Source organism: Lontra canadensis, unplaced genomic scaffold (assembly GCF_010015895.1).
Source record: "Lontra canadensis isolate GAN:19392208 unplaced genomic scaffold, GSC_riverotter_1.0 scaffold6, whole genome shotgun sequence".
In the NCBI taxonomy this organism is placed as follows: Eukaryota; Metazoa; Chordata; class Mammalia; order Carnivora; family Mustelidae; genus Lontra; species Lontra canadensis.
The window spans coordinates 23,403,661-23,423,690 of NW_022631000.1; the positions used below are offsets into that span (position 1 = coordinate 23,403,661).

General features: G+C 38.0%; 1 protein-coding gene across 2 annotated transcripts in view; it reads right to left on the minus strand.

The window, feature by feature from the left end:
* The window catches only part of SLC9A9 (solute carrier family 9 member A9), a 538,337-nt gene extending 524,546 nt beyond the window's left edge, over positions 1-13,791 (minus strand). For both annotated transcript variants that reach the window (XM_032852421.1, XM_032852422.1), the window contains exon 1: positions 13,463-13,791. In XM_032852421.1, the coding sequence (XP_032708312.1) occupies positions 13,463-13,637 (175 nt within the window). In that variant the 5' untranslated portion in view covers positions 13,638-13,791. The remainder of the gene's footprint in view (positions 1-13,462) is intronic.
* Positions 13,792-20,030: the final 6,239 nt, after the last annotated feature.

Here is a 20,030-nt window from a genome sequence, read left to right on the forward strand (position 1 = left end):
TTATTAGTAATTATTTTTATTACTTTACTATTATTAGTATTTTCTAATTAACAAATAAATTAATAAAGTAATAAAGTAATTAATAAAATTATGAATATTAATTACTTAATAATTTGGGGGTGCATATTTCGCACAAGACATTTCTAGACTTAAAAATGCAGCACCAGTTCTATAGGAGGTCAAGTTTGTAAAATGCAAACCCTTAAGCAAACAATTATAATACAATTTGACATGTGCTATGACAGCTGGTAAGTCCTCTGTGTTATATGAGTATAAAGACAAAACACTCCAAAACCCTTTGAATGATGCAAAGCTTTAGATGAGTTTTAAAAGGTCATATAAGATTTGTCGAAATAAGCTGACTCAGGGAATAAGTTGGGGTCCAGGCTGCACATGTGGATGGCAATGCATAACAGCAGAGACAGCTAAAAGATCCCGTTGAGTTCTGTTCACCAATGTGTAGCAGAGTTGTCAGGAAAGTGGACGCTCAGGCAGAGATTGTGTTTGCTAACTGTCTTGGGTCTGGCTGGGTTCTCACCACTGGAATATAAGCAAATGTAATATGTGTCACTTTTGGAATATAGCTTTGAATAAGTAGGTGAGTTTTCCTCTTCTCCTGCCCTATCTATCAGAGAGATGGGAAGGAAACAAAGGCCCTATAAGTAGACAGAGTCACCAGACTGAAGGAGCCTTCGTCCCTGAGATACCAGGTGGGGGAAAGCCATCTGCCAACCAGGAACACCTCATTGGACTATTATGTGAGTGAAAAGTTAACTTCTCTTGTGTTGTCACTGAAATTGTAGTGTTAATGTGTTAAACAACACCGGGATAATAACCTACTGGAGATTATGTATAAATACAAAAGGACTTAAGAAACATGGTAGATTTACAGAGTCTGTAGTGGTGTGAGAAGAGAATAAATGGAGGAAGAGAAAGAGAGAGAGAGAGAGAGAGAGGTAGAGAACTCTAGACCGCAGACCAGAGGCAGAGGCCCAGTCATAAAGAAGATCCTTGGTCATGCTAAAGAGTTTTTATTTTTAACTCAGTGGTAATGTAGAACTATTGAAATATTTTAGGTAGGAGAGTAAAACAATAACATTTTTATGTAAGTGTTGTCACTTTGGCAACAATGTGGAAAACTAAAGAGGATGATGGGTGAGAATAAAAACATATTTTATTTCAAGAATATTTTTACCTCCTTCCAGCTTCAGTATTTGGCCTAGTCCTCCATCATAGTGAGAAATACTGTGTCCTAACCTTTGTTAGCGAGAGAAGATAAGTGATGGACACATAACCACCATGAATGTCTGATCCACCATAGAACAGTGGCAGGCTTTCATGTGCCGTATCAAACGATTACAATAAAACCAGACAGGAAAGAGAAGGTAAAACACATGTTCTGCACCGCAAGTGGTTTAGGGGCCTGTGAAGAACATCACTTTGCCAACACCCTTTGTCTAGGAAAGATTCCTTTTCTAAGCTATTTGGCAGGTACCATGAGTGATTCTATGACCTGTGCTTTCTATTCAAGTGGGATATAAATAAGGGAAGCACAAGACACTATCTGCATGGGGCCTGGATAGAGATAACCTATATTAATACTGTTCAAAATTCCCAGAAGGTGAGCCACTTATTTTTGCAATATGCTTTCAGTACAATAACAAGTAAATATGAAATGCCCACTGTGTTTTTCCCAAGGAGGGAACTCAACTATTTGTCATAATGAGTGCCTTGTCCCTGGGCCCCTGTGGTTAAATTCATATAAGGCTTCAAAACCTAAATGGGCCTGCCTGCTCCTTTGTACCAGCTCTGGTCCCAGCTTTCAACAAGACACATGCTGGAGTAAATGGAGTAAGCTGCTTCTCACCAGAGGTGACCAGATGTAATAGCCATAGCAATGAATCTCTCAGACACATCTCCCACTCTGAAGGACTGCAGATGATTGATGGTCTCACTACTGTGCTCAGGAGTCCATGACCACATTCACTGAGGCCAGCCAATGACTGAGTTCAGTAGGGGTACCATGGCAGGAAGGTGGGGCTGTTCTGAAGGGTCACCATGACTTAAGGATCCCCATCAGCCTTGCTAAACCTTTCTTAGAATGTGCCATAACCTAAACGTTTTCTTACCTAGCCTTCCTGCACCTTCTCCCTCCCTCCACAGGCACTGCAGCTGCACCAAGGTTTAACTGTCCCAGCATCCAAAAGCTCTCTCCCCATTTTCCCTCAAAAAAGTCCCCCCAAGAAATCTTTCACACAACTAATCTCTTCCCTGTGTTTGTTTCTCAGAGGACCCAAATTAACACACTTGACAAAAGGCTCTAGTCAGATTTCTCCTCACCCCAAGTCTCAAGAGGAAGCAACATCTCGATACAAGGTGAAGGCCATTGGGGAAGCTGCAGCTGTACAGTGCAGTTAACAGACACATTTGCCCATCTTCACGCTCCCACTGCAGCAGCTGCAGCTGAAAGATCCTTAACGTCTGAAGTCAGACACCCATCCATAGAGTCTATCAATGCTTCTGACAGCCAAACGTCCACTCAGTGCTTTAGCCATATGTTGAAGTGAATATGGAGTGTCAAATTAATGCGCTCCAGCAAATATTGCTTGAAAACAGGTGACAGATAAAGTAGGACTGCTAGTAGGAAAAAAAAATTCTATCGAAGAGGGCTGTTTGTATACCCCCACAAAGGTATAGGATAAAGAAAGCACCAAGCACCTGTGCACAGAAGGAAAGAAGAGACTGGCTGCCAGAGTTTATGGATACAAACCACTACTCTCATCAGTATGCCATGATCCCCAGGCTTATCATCCCAGGAGAAAAAGAGGCAGCTTCTCCCAGCAAAGCAATACCATGCAGAGGCCTGGTTCTAGTTTATATTCTCACAAGCATGACACTTCCCTGGGCTCTGACCCCTAGCCAGCTGGTGGCTTCACCTTATCCAAGCACAAATTCTAGTCCAGATGCATCCCCTGCTCCTGCCTACATGTTTGGGCATTTGGGCTACTAGGAGGGCAGTAGCATAGATGTGCTCTCGAGTGAACCCTGACCTCTTCCTAACCACCTACAAGCCCCAGGATGGAGCCTGGACAATATACCTCATTCCTAAACCACTCATAGTCCTACAAATTCCATCTCAAGTTCTACCTATGGAGGCCCAGGCTCCAATGCAGCCTGTGCTCAATGAATTCCCTCATCTTTGAGTTTTTATAGCACTCACAGTTTAAAACACACCCTTTCTGGCCCAATTTTATAAAGCCTTACATTGTTCAACACTGCTTTGTGGACGTTGGCTTTGTCTCACCCACTAGACAATGAGACTGTTTAGGACAGAGATTCTGTGTTATTCTTCAACGCTGTTTCCTTCAGAAAAGCTACACTTTAGTCAGAATTGTAATCCAACTTTCTCTAAGTCCACAAACTCTCTTGGAGTCAAGAAGAAAAGGGTCCTCCAAGCTCATGTAGTTGGTCAGTGAACATCATTTTAAAATGTCACATGTAAGAAATATCACACCAAATGCTGTGATGTTCCTGTCCTTGGATAGCTTGCAGTGTAACCGCCCATAGCAGATATCCGACAGGCAACTGACATGATGATGTTTGTAGGAGAAGAAAGGAGGGAAGAAGGAAGAAAGAGCCTCATGGGCACTCAGAATGAGAAACATTTAGGAATACGACCCTTGTCTTTCTGAACTGGCTTTCACTTCATGCTCCCCATTGAAAATATAAGAAAACTCCCCTCCCTCCTTCCCTATTCTGCTTTTATGTCACAGACACACAAGGCATTGTTCTAAGACATGGGAGAATTATAAACATGAATAAAATATGGCCCTAACCCTAAAAGATTAAAATATTTTAAACCTACCAGGCCTTTTCCTCTTCCCAATCTGTGATCCTGATTTCCAGTAAGTATAAGGTATGAGTATTTCCTAAGTCTCTTCTATTAACCCTGTGTTTCATAACCAATCCTCCTGCATCTTACTGACAGTCATTCTACATGATGCTGAAGCATCTCCCTAAAGGGGCTTTTCTTAGAGAAATATGGATGGGCATTTACTTTTATATATAATGATTATATTTATATATAATATAACAGATCACAGGATGGTTTTGAAAAAACTGTTAAAATCTCTCTGGCTATGTTCAGACCTATGACTGTGTCCATACACTGTCACATGCACTGCCACACTGCATGGCTTGTCTCAGCAGGCTCCCTTTAGATTATTTTTCTGTAGGAGTGGTACTCCCCTTGAGTCATACGTTGCAATAAGACCATCCATACACAAGTATCTAATCTGACTAGCCCATGGGTATATATTTAAATGCTACATGATATTAAAGAGAGTTTAGAAGCCTAAAACAAACATGTGTATTTAATATGTAAAGACTGAAGAAGAAATGAGTTTTGTAGTTCTTTCATTCTGTATGCATGGAGTGGCTACCAAGAATAATCTAGATAAATGAAGCATTGCCCCTTACTAAAACAAGAAGATAAATCCTTAAACTATATATTATATATCAACTTGATTAGTGTATCAGACACAGTTGATTGCCAACCCAGTATTCATCCCTCCTGCTTTTCCCAACAAAGCCCTGATTTGTTCAGCTATCACCCCTCCTCACACAGCTATGTACTGAGGGTAAGTTAACTTCTTCAGCTCCAACGGTGTTCCCATTCCCCTTGCTGGTAATTGGTACTACAACGGCATGTGACTCTATTCCAGTTGATAAAAAGTGAAGGGAAGCTGGCTAGGGAGCTTCTTAGAAAAGCTATGATATCCTAAGGGAGAGAGAGAGTAGTGATGAGTTCCTTCCTTCCTTCGGATGTTATTGGGCCTGGATATTATTAGGATACCAGGAACTTCTATACTCACCTTAGTCTTCACCTGATGTTAATCAGCATTTGGAATAGCAGAGAGAAGAAAAGGAAAGAACCCGGGTCCTTGATGACAATAATGGGCTCCTAAATCAACAGCCCTGAAGACTATTCTTCTCTGGAATTCTATTTGTGAAAGATAATAAATGTCTTTATCACTTTAGTCTGTTTCAGTCAAGCGTTCTGTTATTAGCAACTGAATGCAAACTATTTTTTTTAAACAAGTAAATGTATAAAGTCCTAAGGAACCCTAAAGGAAAGACCAACTAAAATTCCACCCCCCCCAATGTTAGGGAAGGCCTCACACAGGAGGTTCTTAAGGATGTGTAGGAATTCTCCAGGTAGAATAGAGGGCAAGAACTTTCTAGGAAAAGTATTCAGAAATCAGTGAGCATGTTGCTATTCAGGCACATGAAGGAGTTTGGGAAGGTTAACTAGGGCAGCTGAGATCAAGGGCCCCAGCACAGCTGAGAAACAGAAAGGGAGTTCAAGAGGGAGAGACAGTTGGCAAAAAGGTCTTGAGAAAGAATGGTGGGAGGTTCTTGTTAGGAAAAAGACTTGCTGTGTTTTTCAGCTAAGGAAATAGCATTAGGAGACAGTTATCTGAAGGGAAAAATGAGAATTAAGATATGGTGAGGACATGGAGAGGAAGTTAACATCAGAATTTGTCTATATTTATGTGAGGAAGAATTTAGCAAAGGAATTTGAGTACTGGAGTTTTAAGATGACAGTTATAAAATTAAGCCAAGGAAGAGCATTGTTTACATTACCAGGACTTGTTACAGTGGGGGACTCTTCAAAGCAGGGAATCTAATATAATATTTCAGTCACCCAGGTTCAAAAAATATGTACTGGGGATTCAAAAATGTGGAAATAAAGAAGGAAAGGGTGTGACAAATATTGTAAGGAAGCCGAATCAGTGGACACCAAGTAACTGTCTGCAAGTTAGTATTCACAAATATTAGACTTTAAGTGTCATCTTCACAATTTTTCCCTTTTTACTTGATAGTTATCTACCTCCCCCATCATAACAAAGTCTTCATCAGAATAGTGATTTAGAAAGATGATATGGGCTTGAATTTCAAATGCTAAATGCATTTCCTAATGTTTTTCTGTTGGCACTTTAGTCTTACCCTGAGATTAATCACAGACAGAAGCGAAAGTAAAAATATACAATGCTCTCTGATTATTTAGGGATTTCATTCCTTCTCTGCCCTCCCACCAATCTTCTGAATTCAAAGGACTAAAGGAAAGTGTGGGTGTTGCTAAAAGGAACACAATTTATTGCTTTATGCTGGCTCATTAACAACTTGCTTTGGTGAAGAAAAAAATCCCCTAAGGGTTTCAGAATAGGTCTGGGGCACCTTCCAGTAAAAGTATCCATGATGTTCCAAGGTGGAAAGGGGTTCGTGAACCTATTCCACCTTTGGATGCCTCCCTCCAAGTTCTATCTTCTCACAGGTTAGAGTCACATGGGAAATGATAGAAAGACCTGATGATCAGATCTTCTATCATGGTAGGGTGTCCGCTGTTTATCTCCATCTTTGGTGTATACTAAACAACACACAGAGGCACTCACACAGACACACAGCACACATTTCATACCACTCTGGGGTTCCTAACATGGGATTATAGATAACTTTCTAGAAACTATCTCAGTTACCAGCTTGTACATAGCTAACACCCTTCTTTACAACTGTTTTAGGAAGTTTACAGAAGAAATGTAGAGATAGAGATATCTAACTAGCCACATACTAACTAAAACAAAATGATTTCTTATCTTATAATGTTCATACAGAACAATCTATTTTTTTCCTCAAGCCGGAGGGAGAAATATTATAAAAATATAAATAGTAAAAGAGCAGTAGGGGTAGGGAACTCTCTAATAAGTGAAGATTTTCTCCCAACCCCCCTTTCAGCTTAGGAGGGCAACAGAGAAAGAGGAAAGACAGAAGGAAGTAAAGGAGACAAAACTAGGAACCACTATATTCAACTTTATTTTCCTAGTGAAGTAGTTATTAAACTTTAATGCATTAGGAATCTCTGGAAGATTTGTTAAACACAGATTGCTGCATTCTGCCCCAAGTTTCCTACTCAGTAGGCCTGGGTTGGAGACCACATACTTTCATTTCTAAAAAGTTCTCAGGTGATGCTGACACTGTGAGAAGCACCTTCGTATGAGACAACAAATAGTTCCTACCAATAGGATTGCCATTGCAGTCACAGAACCCTGTCAAAGTCCATGCCACCAGATTCATTCATACAGATTTCAAACAGCATGGAGAGTCCAGAAGCATAATTAAAGATTCTACCTTCAGTCCCTTCCAAAAATTCAATTCAATTAAACTAACATCTGATGAAGGCCTATTTTGCATGATTCATGAGAATAAGGCATTTACAGTAACTTCCCCACCCATTCTGACAGCCACAGACATTTAAAACCAGAGGGACTATAGACTTGCAATACCGATTACCCTGATGCTGCGGCAGGTGTTTCCAGGGCCGCCTCATCCCTCTCCCTGGGACATTTTAACCTAGCTTCTTGGCATGGCTTCACGTTCACCATATTGCTCCCACTCTATTTCCCACACTGGGCTTTTTGTTATGATAGAATAATACTTCTGAGGCCTTAAGGTAAAAACAACAACAACAAACAAAAACAAAAACAAAAACAAAAACACAAAACTTTACTACTTGCCTCCTTTCCCCAATCTTTCCCCACCCCTGACTATACATCAGCATCAGATTTTGGTGAGAGGACAAAATTTGAGAGCCCTAGTTTTCCAAATGGTCTTGTCAATTATTCTGTGAACCCTTGGCCAAAGTTGTAAATTTTCTGAGCTTCTTTGTCCTTACATACAAACTGAAGATCATTGTATTTTGCATGGATGTGGTAAGGATTAGCAATAATATTTATAATTAGATATCTCAGTCTCTATCTTTCTTCCATAAACTTCCTAAGATACTATCACCTGGCACAGAGTAGACATTTATTAAATAATAACAACTCTCCCAGGGCTAGGTGTGTGAAAGGACATGGGTTTTAATCTCCTGGGCTTAAAGCTCGGCCCCATTACCAGCAAGTCATTTCATGTCTCTGAGGGTCAGTTTCCTCTTTTATAATGTGAAAATGATAATATCTCCTCCACAACACACACATGCACACACAAATACACCCAAGTTTGTGATACCCTGTAGTCATATGGAGCCAAACTACCAAGGTTTGAGTCCCAGTTGTGGCATTTTGTAGATCTGTGAACTTAGGGAGTTATACTTGATTTTTGGTGCCCCATCTAAAGAAAAGTTGTTGTGAGGACTAAATGAGTGAACATAAGTAAAGCTGTATGACAAAACAGTTCACATTGTAAACACTAATTGTGGTAACTATTTTTACTATTATATTTTGATATATGTTTCACAAATGTTAGTTCTTTATATCTCTACTTCCCTAACCGTATAATTTTAATCCAACTTAGACTACATATAATGTCTCCATAAATAGCTTGAATAATAGATTCATTTTCTTGATATGTTTACTTCTTACTGAGACTTTAATATCCTGAGGGAGGATGTTCTGAGGTACCACAGGAGTTTGCACTCAGGGCTTCCTCTGTAGCTCCGTAGAGATTCAGAAGCACAACAGAATGTATAGGAGGTCATTTTCTTAAAATCAACTTTTGAAAACCTACAGAGAGGAATGTGCCTTGAACTTTTGTACTTTTTCAACATTTATTTGGCTAACACTTTATAGCACAGAAAACCTTGTCCTCTGACGCTCCCTAAAATCAACCTTTTACACTAAAGGGAGAGCCAAGTTCAGTTCACTGGGCTCTTAACCCTAATTACCTGTCCTACAGATTTCTTCAAATTAAACCAGAAGCATTCTGATTTTCACATGACATGCATCCATAAACCCCTGAGTTTTCAACCTGCTCTCTCTGTTCTGATGATATAACTTGCTCTCCTTACCTTTCTGACAGGAATTCAATAAGATTTACTGAGCACTCATTACAAAATCAGAGCAGAACTGAAAGCACTAAGAATGGTGAAATAACACTAACTAAAATCCTGTCTGGGAGGGTTCTTGAAAAAAGTTACTGATTTGGGTTGGAACGGCCTTATGGCTGAAATTAGTCTTGGCCTAAATTTTGAAGGACCTTTGAAGCTGGAAGGGTGTTTTCATTTCTTCCTCATTTGACAGATGAGACAAATAAGGTCAGAGATTAAGTCACTTGCCCAAAGTAATGCATCTAGCTATTGAAAAAAAAAAAAAAAGAAAGAAAGAAAGAAAATCCTTGGGATTAAAAGCTCAAATTCCCCAAAAGAGCATCCAATGCTTTCTCTGTAAAGCAAACCACGTTTGAGTGAGTACAAAGCCTCAGAAGGGCCTTCCAGGCAGGGGGAGGAGTGCAAAGTGGTAATAAACATCTTTTATAGACCTGGCAGCCAAGAAGGCAGTGCTGGACTGGAGAGGAGCAACACGGATCAGGAGGGTGGAGACACATCATGTTGAGCAGCACAATTTCACCCTGAGGAACCTCCTAGCAGTGATATGATGAATTTAATGCCCTCTGATTTTTCAAGAAACATTGCTTTTAAAATCTTAGTGATTCATCATGTAAGTATATTATCTATAAATTAAAAAAAAAACATGCTATTGAGTGAATGATTTAACCCTATTATATTGTTAAGTGTACTGTTAGACCTAGTTTACCTAGTTCAACATGACATAGTTTAATGAATTCAAAACCTAGATTTTATGGCTTGGAATTTTCCTTCTGTCTACTAAACAGGGAGCAAATTTTCACATGAGTTCAGAGAGTGTCTCTTAGAGTGTAAGGTCATAGAATCAAAGATAGAATTCTAGAGGTTTAAATTGTTCTGTCCCTAAGCTTAGATCCCAACCCTCAAATATATAGCATTATGAATGTCCTCTAAAGTATGAGAGCCCCCAGTGAAGTGTAACAAAATTCTTAATGTTATTGGGGAACAAGGAGCAATTTTCCTTTTATGAACAATGAACATGGGATACAGGGCCCTAAGTGAGCAGCACTAAGTGCACCAGCTGCTGTCAATCAATATTTTGACCATTAGTAGTCATTTAAGCTATTAGTCCCATTTAAATGAATATCATCATTGCTTAGCTATTAAGCCAGTTATAGATTCCAATCCTGAATTTTGAAATAATGAGAGCCATAGAATGTCATAAGACAAAATTACCCATTACTGTTCCTCATGAAGTAAAGATATTGTTATCATGTTGCCACTGATTTTCAAAAGCATCTTAGGACCCTTCATATAAAAAAAAAGATATTTTTCAATAATAGATTATTTGTAGTTGGAGTATCAGATTTATCTCTAATGAACACAGAATCAGACCAAACACTACATATGATTTTTCTTGGCTTTATACAACCTTTCATATGACATCTTCAGGTTAGCAACTTTGAAATTGTTTCTAACAAAAACTGTGAGAGCAGTTAAATGTTCTGTTTGATAACTTTTCCTCCTACTTTTCTTTAACTGCTCATTTCCTAAGCCCCTGCTCCTTAGAATTTTTAAGTTGGATTCCTGATATACTAATAAATGTATTAACATCTATTGTGTCTTCTAAAGGATATTAGACATTTCAGCAGAATACCAGCAGAAAGGCAGGATGTCTTTAGTAGAGATGGAGGTTGAATTTCAATTCAGCAGCTAATTACATGACCTTCACCTCAATAAGTTTTCCTTTCCTTTTCTGTGAAATTAAGATGTGGAATTATCATCTCAAGACTTCTTCCCAATTCATGAGTTTCAAGTTCATTTTTAGGTGCTGGGCACTTTTCACTTGGCATTTCCTTTCTCCTTCTCATTTAAACGTGTTTATTAGAATGTCCAATCTTGTTCCTCTGTTGTAGTCTTAGACTATTTTATCACTGACAGAAAGTCAGTGATAACATTTCAGGTATAACATTTAGATCATGCCTGAAGAAGAAATATTATATGTCATTAATATCATCCATATGGACTATTTTCAGAGACTATTGGTAAAAGATCTTTTATGATAAATAGGAACCAACCTTATTAGACATATGTATAGATGTATAAGAGCACATGGACCTTGATATGTGTGGCTGTTCAGTTTGGGTGAAGTTACTTCACTGTTCTGAAATTTAGTTTCTTCCTCTGTAAAATGAGGGAGCTGGAGAAGATAACCTCTCAGATCCCCTTAAATTTCAACAATTATAATTCTATACCAAAAAAAAATTAAACAATACTAAAATAAAAGTATTTTCAGTTATTTATATAGTTTAAGATAACTCAAGGATACTCAGAATTCTCATAAAGGAATACTTACGCATATACATGCACATTTTCCTAATTTTTTAAAGTTTTATTTATTTATTTTAGATAGCTAGAGAGAGCGCATGAGTGGGGGAGAGGCAAAAGGAGAGTGATGGAGAGAGAAGCAGACTCTGGGCTCAATGTGGAGCCCAACATATGGCGATCTCATGACCCTGAGATCATGACCTGAACCGAAATGAAGTGTCAGCCACTTAACCAACTCAACAGCCCAAGTGTTCCTGTTTTCATAATCTTTATAATCATTTTACTTTTCATTGTGTCAGAATTTGCTTTTAATAACTTACAAATAAAAAGTTTATGAAGGAACAAAAATCAGACAACTTAATCCCACTTTTATTAACCATAAGCCTTAAGAATAGCAATTTAAAGAAATGCTATCTGAACTATTGTGCAATGTGCTAATATTTTATGACTTCAACTGCAACTTCAAAGCATTTCATGAAGTTTTGAGAATTAAAGATAATCTGAGATTTTTTTCAGGCTCAAAAGTAAAAGTTGCATTTATGTATTGTGAGTAAAAAGTACGGTTCAATTTTAGTAAGTCATCAAAATTTAATCAAAAGTTTTACAAAACAGTATCTCCATGATAGATAAGCTGATATTGGCAAAATGAGCCATAGTTTAATTAAATTCAGTGCTATGAAGAAATCTTTTCTTATTAGAAGATTTATAATTTTAAAATCTGTGTTGTTTTGCAAAACCATATGCAGTCCTTAAATATAATGCCAAGAATTACATTGTTTCTGGCTTCTCAGATTACATCCCATATCCTCATTGATTATTTATTAGCCAAGTCCAGAGAAAGAAAGATCGTGGTTCACTGTTGATGGAGAAGGGCAAATGACTGCTGCCTAGGGCTTTACATCTGACAGAATCACTTCCTTTCTCTTTGACTTTCTCTTCAACCTGATTGTGTTTTCCCCTCAGAAGAGAGTTTTGTTTTGTGCTTTAAAACTCAAATCAAAACTAAGTTATAAAGTTATAACTTAGTTTTAACTTTAAAGTTATAAAACTTTAAGTTATAAAACTCTCAACACAAAGGAATTTAACTCTGTGCTCTGAGGGGATCAGCACATCAGTCTCCTGAAAGAAATTATACTTTTTAGCCTAAAACTTTTAGTTCCTAACTTAAGTATCTCACAGCGGAATTCAGTTAAAGCATAGAATTTCTCATGGTCTCAAATCATGACGGTACATTTTCATCATCAGGATATCACATAGTTAGCGTATAAAATGTTCATTGATCCTGTTCTCCAAAGCTCAGGGATATAAATGGCTTCAAGACTTCCAAAATGAGGGAAACAAAATATAAAAGTACATATTTTGCAATGTATTATATCAATGCCCCACCTGTTTTCATTGCATTCAAAATTACCAGGTTGAGATCAGAAAGGTAATGTGAAAGTGAGTAAGTTTTAAAGCTACCAGTGTCTTGCTTTATTTTCAAAGATGAGAGTACAGTGTGGATAATCTTTGTCACATTTTTTCAACTTTCTGAAAGGCATGACATGGTAAATTACATAGAAAGAGTAATATTTTGGAAGTTTAAAATGTTAAATGCTTTTCCACATCTTGCCCTCTCTCCCCCCCAAAATGGTACATAACAAATAACATTAAAATGACAATTATAAATTAGAAAGTCTGAAATCAGCCTAAGAAATGAAAACTATTGCATAAAGAAACTCTCTTATAAGAAAATAAAACATTGCTCATATAATTAAAATGGATTTGGATATAATTATTCTAATAGGAGGACTGGGGTATGTTTCTGAACATTTCCTTCTTGAAACTAGTTGAGAAAAGAGAATTTACTCCATACATTTTAAATGATGCTATTTCTAGAACTTGATAATGCTTCTCAGTTCTGCCTGTGAAAGATGGGCTGCTCTTTGTGACTGCAGAGCCATGACTTCCCAATATCTTTCATTACAAAAACAGTTTGCTCGGTTTGACTCGGTTTGACTCCCCACATGACAATGGACCTGCATCTGTCAATAGACTCGCATGATGTGTGCCGTGTGAGAACATGACTGTGACATTTACTCTTGTGACAGGGCAAATTTCAGCAGCTCATCTGGAAAGAGATGAGCATTCATTATGCTGCGGCACCTTTCATCAAGCTAATGACATTTCAATCAGCACATTTTCTCCAGTTTCAATACTTCACCATCTGAGCACAAGTCTCTAATTACGCCCAAGCAACAAGTTTCACATCAATCCTACAATTTCTGCACTCACCATATACCATAGCTCCTCCGGTTTCATGCAAGAAGCGAAATCGATGATTTTTAAATAACCAGATTGTCAATATGGTAAGGATGAGCAAAAAATTAAAGACAAGCAGCTCCACTGCTCCCTGATGTTGAAACTGATACTCATCCTTCTCTGACATAAACCTTTGCTGTCTTTCCATTCTCCGGTCTTCTTGGGATTCCTTAGATTAAAAACCTGGATAAGGGCTATCAAGATTTGCCTAAAACAGTCGGCTGCCTGAAGATTTCAGAATAAACACTGCCACTTAAGTTGCTACTTCATGAGCGTTCTGCCTTGGCTTAGTATTCAGATGGCTTCTAGTTACAACTTCCTGTTTCTCTCTTAAAGCAGCCCTGTCTCTTTTCAAACTCCAGACTGTAGTTTCATCATGGACTCTCACTGTCTTTAAATGATTCATTCCACGAAATTATCTTTCATGCTGGATAAACCTGCAAGCAATCATTCTGAGATCTTGAATCATGATTCTTATTGTCTCAAACAAGCTCCTGAAGCTGCATAACTAGTGAATTGTAGATTAAGAATAAAACAGATCACCTTTCATCAGTAACATTTTCTAAGTTCGAGAAGCTAACTCCTGAATCATAACCTCACTCACATGCCAGATTTCTCCTCTTCAACCAAAGTCTACCAGTGTGAAAGGGATTGATTAATAGCTCTTATTTGACCTAAAATGATTTCACAGGAATTTTCTTTTAAGTTGAGAAGCAAGAAAGAATTTAGTATATGATTCTCTTTCTCTCTCTCTCTGGCTTTATATAACTGGCAGTCACAAGCACAGTGTTTAAACTTTGAATCCATTGTTTCCCTTTTAACAAGAATAAATGAAAGCAAAAGACAAAAAGAAAATCCTGTACTGTCTCTACAGCTGTGCTGTTTGGATATGCTGAGTCAAAAAAGAAAAAGACACTAAACACATATTTCTGAAGAAAAAAAATATATGGCCATCCTCAGTAATACCACATACACAGATTTCTCTTTATAGGGTTTCTGGCCCAGGCATTCGGGACCCACAGAAATCTGCCACAGATCCCAAACCTCCTCTGTCCTGTGGCAAAACAATGTGATTAGGTCACTGAGGAATAGTCTGCCATCAGCTATGAAGGCTCCCGAAATCGCAAGGCTCAGACTATAACAGTGATGATTTCTTCAGATCACCTTCCATTTGGCAGGCTGTTTCTGTCTGAATTTATATTTTTATGCTGTTTGAAAACATTCAGGACAACACTTCTACCATGGGTTCTGCTGCTTTGCTATGATTTGCTTGCCTTATTGGTTCTACTGTGTGATTAGATCCAGTCAAGGGTTAAGTTAGTATTTTCTTCATTTCATGGCATTATTGTAACTCAGAGGAGTATAAATCATTTAGTAACCCATACTTGACAGAATTGGTATTCAACTTATACAGTGTAAATAATTCCTTGAGTAGGAAGAGTCCAAATATATCCTCAAAAGTTCTTGTCACCAAAAGCTAAAGGTCAAGCATGTAATATATTGTGAACTAACTAGCTCCTCAATAACAGTTTCACCCATAGGAAAGCCTATCAACCACTTACTGTAAAACTGTTGTTTCAGCTTCTTTGCCTTCTGCAACTTTTGAAGCTGATTTCCTCTCTGCGTTTAACTCAGCAGGGGGTATTTATGTGGGCTGCAGATGTTCTTTTAACACACTACCCTTTTTGGCAGGCGTATCTGGGATGACTAATATTCAAACTGTTTTGAAATCTGTCAGGTAATGCTTGCAAGAATTTCATGAAGCTTTGTTAGCAGGTCCTTCCTTTATAATTTTGCAACCCCACAGGTTTAGTCTTGAGTTGCTAGATTTACAAGATAACCCAAATTCAAAGCCCGACAATTCCATGTCTTATTTTTTTGTTTCGAAAATCATTTAATTAGTTTGGTTTTCTTTTAATAATGGTGATTATTCCATCCAGGTAGAATAAACTTTCTTCGGTTGTCTTATTATGACATCCAATTGCATTCTCTTCCCCAGTAAAACAATTCAATGAGAAGATTAAAGGTCCTTGGAATGTTTTGATTGGCTAAAACGCTATTTGTAAAAGGCCTAATTTGATGTCAACATATTCAAATAAGTATATTTCACATTAAAAATTATACAGGAAAATCTGGTAAGATCTGGCACACTTTGGGCTTTCCTTCCCATGTGGTCAAAATCTGTTAGTGCCAATAGCCACAAGTCCCACTCAACCCATTTCAGTCATTCATGTTTCCTGGATAGCCTCTGAAGTCATTTGATATGTGGCCCCTGGTTTATTCTAGGATTGGAATACATTCACTGTTGCATTCTCTAATTCTGATGCTGCTTACCATTATGATGGAAAGCTGAGAAGAAAAGGGGATTCAGAAAACTTCTCCAATTCTTTTTTTTTTTTTTTAAGATTTTTATTTATTTATTTGACAGACAGAGATCACAAGTGGGCAGAGAGTCAGGCAGAGAGAGAGGAGGAAGCAGGCTCCCCACTGAGCAGAGACCCCAGTGCGGGGCTTGATCCCAGTACCCTGGGATCATGACTTGAGCAGAAGGCAGAGACTTAACCCACTGAGCCACCCAGGTGCCCCTCCAATTCTTTAAATCAGAAAAGTACTTCAGTTTTTCCTATTTTGTGTTTTCTCCCTCAGAATATCATTTTATTTTCTGCTGCACCAATAAAAGTAAAAAAAATAAAGAAAGAAAGAAAGAAATAGAAACACATATTAATGTAGCATCTGCTATAGACCAGGAAATATTTTAGGACATTTAATGTAGTATGATTTAGTATTCATAAAAACCTTTCCACAACCAAGAAATTTAAGGTTCAGACAGAATTGGTAACACTTCCAAAGTTGTACAACTAGTAGAAGAAGTTAAATTTATATCTGGGGTTTAATCACCTTGATTAACTCATGTTGGCTTGTCAGTGACTTTCCTGGTTTTAGCAATCAAAATCCTGTATCCCAAGAGACTCCTTAGTCACAGGCAAACCAGTCATCCTATTAGACAGGGTTTCCCAAAAGTGAAAATTCTGTATTGTCAATAATAACTGTTCCTTTTGACATTCCGGAGGGAGAATTCACACAAAACAAGAATATCAATTTAAAATTAAGGAACTGTTTTGTTAGCTGGTGGCAATAACTCTTAGTGCCATGTTTTCTGATGAAGTTGGAATGGAACCCAAAACTTAAGCATAAGCCCAAAGAAACATTCTTGATTGTTCCTTAATCCCAGTCTTAACACCTGCTGGCCAGTGAGTCAAATCCTTGCTGCAAGATGCAACATGCAGGTAAGAGGAAGTAAAGAGAAAAACAAGAGGCCCAGCCCATTGCTGTTGAGTATGCCCTGCCTTAGCTTGCCCATCCGGCACCATGGAAGGAAAGACTTGAAGAGAAGAGCCTCCCAGTCCAAGTAACCTTGTATAGCGTAGTTACCCCACTCACTAGTGAAAGTGACCAGTTAGAACCCACAGACTGTGTTTCAGAATCTAAGCAATCATTTGAGAGTTCTTATTATTAGAAAGGATGGTGGAAACTGTGGGCTCAGAGGATCAAGAAAGGAGATTTTTCTTAGGTTCAGGAGAGATGCTGAGAGTTCCTCTTCCTCACTTGCTTGAGTCTCACCCTGCCAAGTTCTCTCAACCATTGGGCTTCACAGGAAATACTTAAGGCAACCCATTGCCTCATTATCTTGGTCTCTCCCCCAGTATTCATCCCTATCTGAGACCAGTGAGATGGAGTTGTGTATTTTGCCCCCAAAACTTCTGAAATGGTCCAGGGCAGGGCTGAAATTAAGTTTACTTAAAGGCATAAAATGTCATGAACCAAAAATTCATCCCCTATTCTATTGTCAAACTCATCATAAATCCATCTGTTAAAATAATTAATAGGGAGACAACTAGGCCAGGGTGGCTCTAATGCATTGGTAGCCTATGTAAGCCAACCAAACCTAAGCCAGAATCAATGCACTAAATCCAAGAAAGTGACGCATAAGAACAATCAATTACAGTCACCAAGACTTTCCCAAATAAGGCAATCACTTACGTTATTGTCAATCAAACAATTTCCTGGGTTCACTTCCACATCTTCTCTATAAAAACATCTCTCTTACTTCCTATTGATGGAGTACTCCTACTAAGCACTTTCAGTTTAGTGTTGTCCCAGTTTGAATGGATGTACACCCAAAGAAACTCTTGAAAATTTTAATGTGCCTCAGTTTATCTTTTAACACATTTAAGCTTCTCCTACTCCCAAAAATAGTCACATTAGCACAAAAAAAAATGCTTCTAATTTGAACAGTATTTACCTCTCCCATCACCAGATTCCAAGAGAAATGAGAGTTCAAAAATTTCACAGGTAAGTTAAATTCCATAAAAAACACTTAGACAATACTAACTCCTCCAGAAATGCACTACCCACACCTGCTTTTTCCTTTTCCAACTCTGCAGAGTCCTGGGTCTCTGGAATGCAGGGCCATAAACCAAGGACATAACCCTTAAGTCCATATTCTTACCACTACTCTTCATTATGGTGGCAAAGTAAAAGAAAAGTCATTGCAAACTACTGAAATGAGAGAATTTGTATAGTTTTATTTAAACAATTCAGGTACAGAAATATATGTGGCATGAATGAGGATCTCTTCTTTCTAATATCCTACAGGGTGTATTCCTGTAGTGCTCTGAAGTGGGAAAACTGGGACACTGTTTCCCCAGGTAAGCAGTTACTTCTGGATTGTTGATCCTTGATGCCCAGCAGTACATAAGAAGGTCCCCCCCATCCAGGCATAAGCAGAGAGAAGGAGAATCCCCTTCCACTTGCATTGCTTGTCATTTGCTGGTCTTGCCACCACAAATACATACCAGATTTCACTTTTTATTTAGGCATTTATTCACTGAATATTCCCAAAGCTGTACAGAGTGGGAGGAAAGCAAATTTGTCATTGTGCCTGTTATCTAGATGTTTCAGCCCTATGCCATCAAAGTGCAATGGCTTCACAGCTAAAGCCTCAGGAGTAAGGAAGGTCCCAGACAGATAGTCTTCAATTCCTAATGCAGTCTCTTCTTTCCCTTTTGTCTCTAGCTTTCTCTTGGCAGCACATCACCCCTTTTTGTTTACAGAGAACACCTCTTCAAGAAATAATAATGTTACACATGGATTATATATTAATTTTAAAAGGTTAAAAAAAAATAACAAGCTTCAGTCCATTGGTCTCCTGTTCTGTCTTGTACATATATTGGAAGGGTCAGGCATGAGAAACTCGTTGACTTTTTCACTCGTTGACTTTTGATTTTATTCAATTTCTGTCAGCTTTTCATAAGGTAAGGTAAGTGCAAGCTGGTCACAGTGACTTCCCCCAACCTAGGAAGGAAGCTTCAGAGGTAAAGGGAAGTACATACTCTGAGCCAAGGACAGGGAACACAAAATGGAGAACTGCCCCTCTAAACTGCAGCTTATTTTAATAAAAATCTTTGTAAATGGCAAGCAGATTTTGACAGAAATGCCTCTACTCTCTCTTAAATCTATTCAAAATACAGCATTTAAGGCAGGCTATGTTGGATAATATCTCAATGTGGGTTTCCTCAAAAGCAGAGTCTGAGAGAAGAACTCAGGTAAAGATGGTTTATTTAGATGATCCCAGGAATCACAAGTGAGAAAGTCTGCATAACGGCTAGGAAATACAATTATTCAGAAATAAAAATTTAAGCCTCATTGTAGCCTAATCCATTCCCCACTTCATCCATATCTTTACAGGGTCTATGTACTTTGAAAATCTAATAAATTAATTTATAGACATGCTGAAAACATCCCTTAAGCAGCAACTAAAATTAATTTTGTTATGCTTAAGGCAACTAAATTACATAATAAATTTCATGACAAACAATATGGGTTTCTTAGATAAGAAAGGAATCATGCCCTATGGTCAGCTAAGTTAAAGTCCCATATCGCATGTGGAAAGGAAATTCAATTTGCTTTGAAATGTTATTTTTTGATGGTTATGTAATATCTAAAGTTTAAGTTTTAAATTTAAACTTTAGAAAACTACTCTGGGACTCTTTGAAGACTATGTAACTTGGTGTATGCACATACAAACATACATTACACACAACCCTAAGATCTCACTCCAAATAAAGTTTAAACAACAATAGGTTACATATTCATTTTAATCGAGCCTCACTAGTATTAAGGTATGTCATAGAACAATGTGATTTTAGTTCTGAAAAACTGTCCTGCATCACTGTGGGGGGAAAAAACAACAAATTCACAAAGCAAGAGAGAGTTTTTCAATGGCATTTTGTTGTTGTTGTTTGTTGTTATTACATTAGCTACCAGATCCAAGAATGTTTCTTGCCCCTTCTACTATGTGAGGACACAGCTAGAATATAACTATCTATGACCCAAGAAGTAGATTCCCACAAGACACCAAATCTGCTAGCACCTTGATTTTGGGCTCCCCAGCCTCCAGAACCTATAAATCTCAATTAAAGCCATAACAGAGAATATCATATTATAGTGGATATCAGAAAAGTTCTTCAAGGTTCTCAGA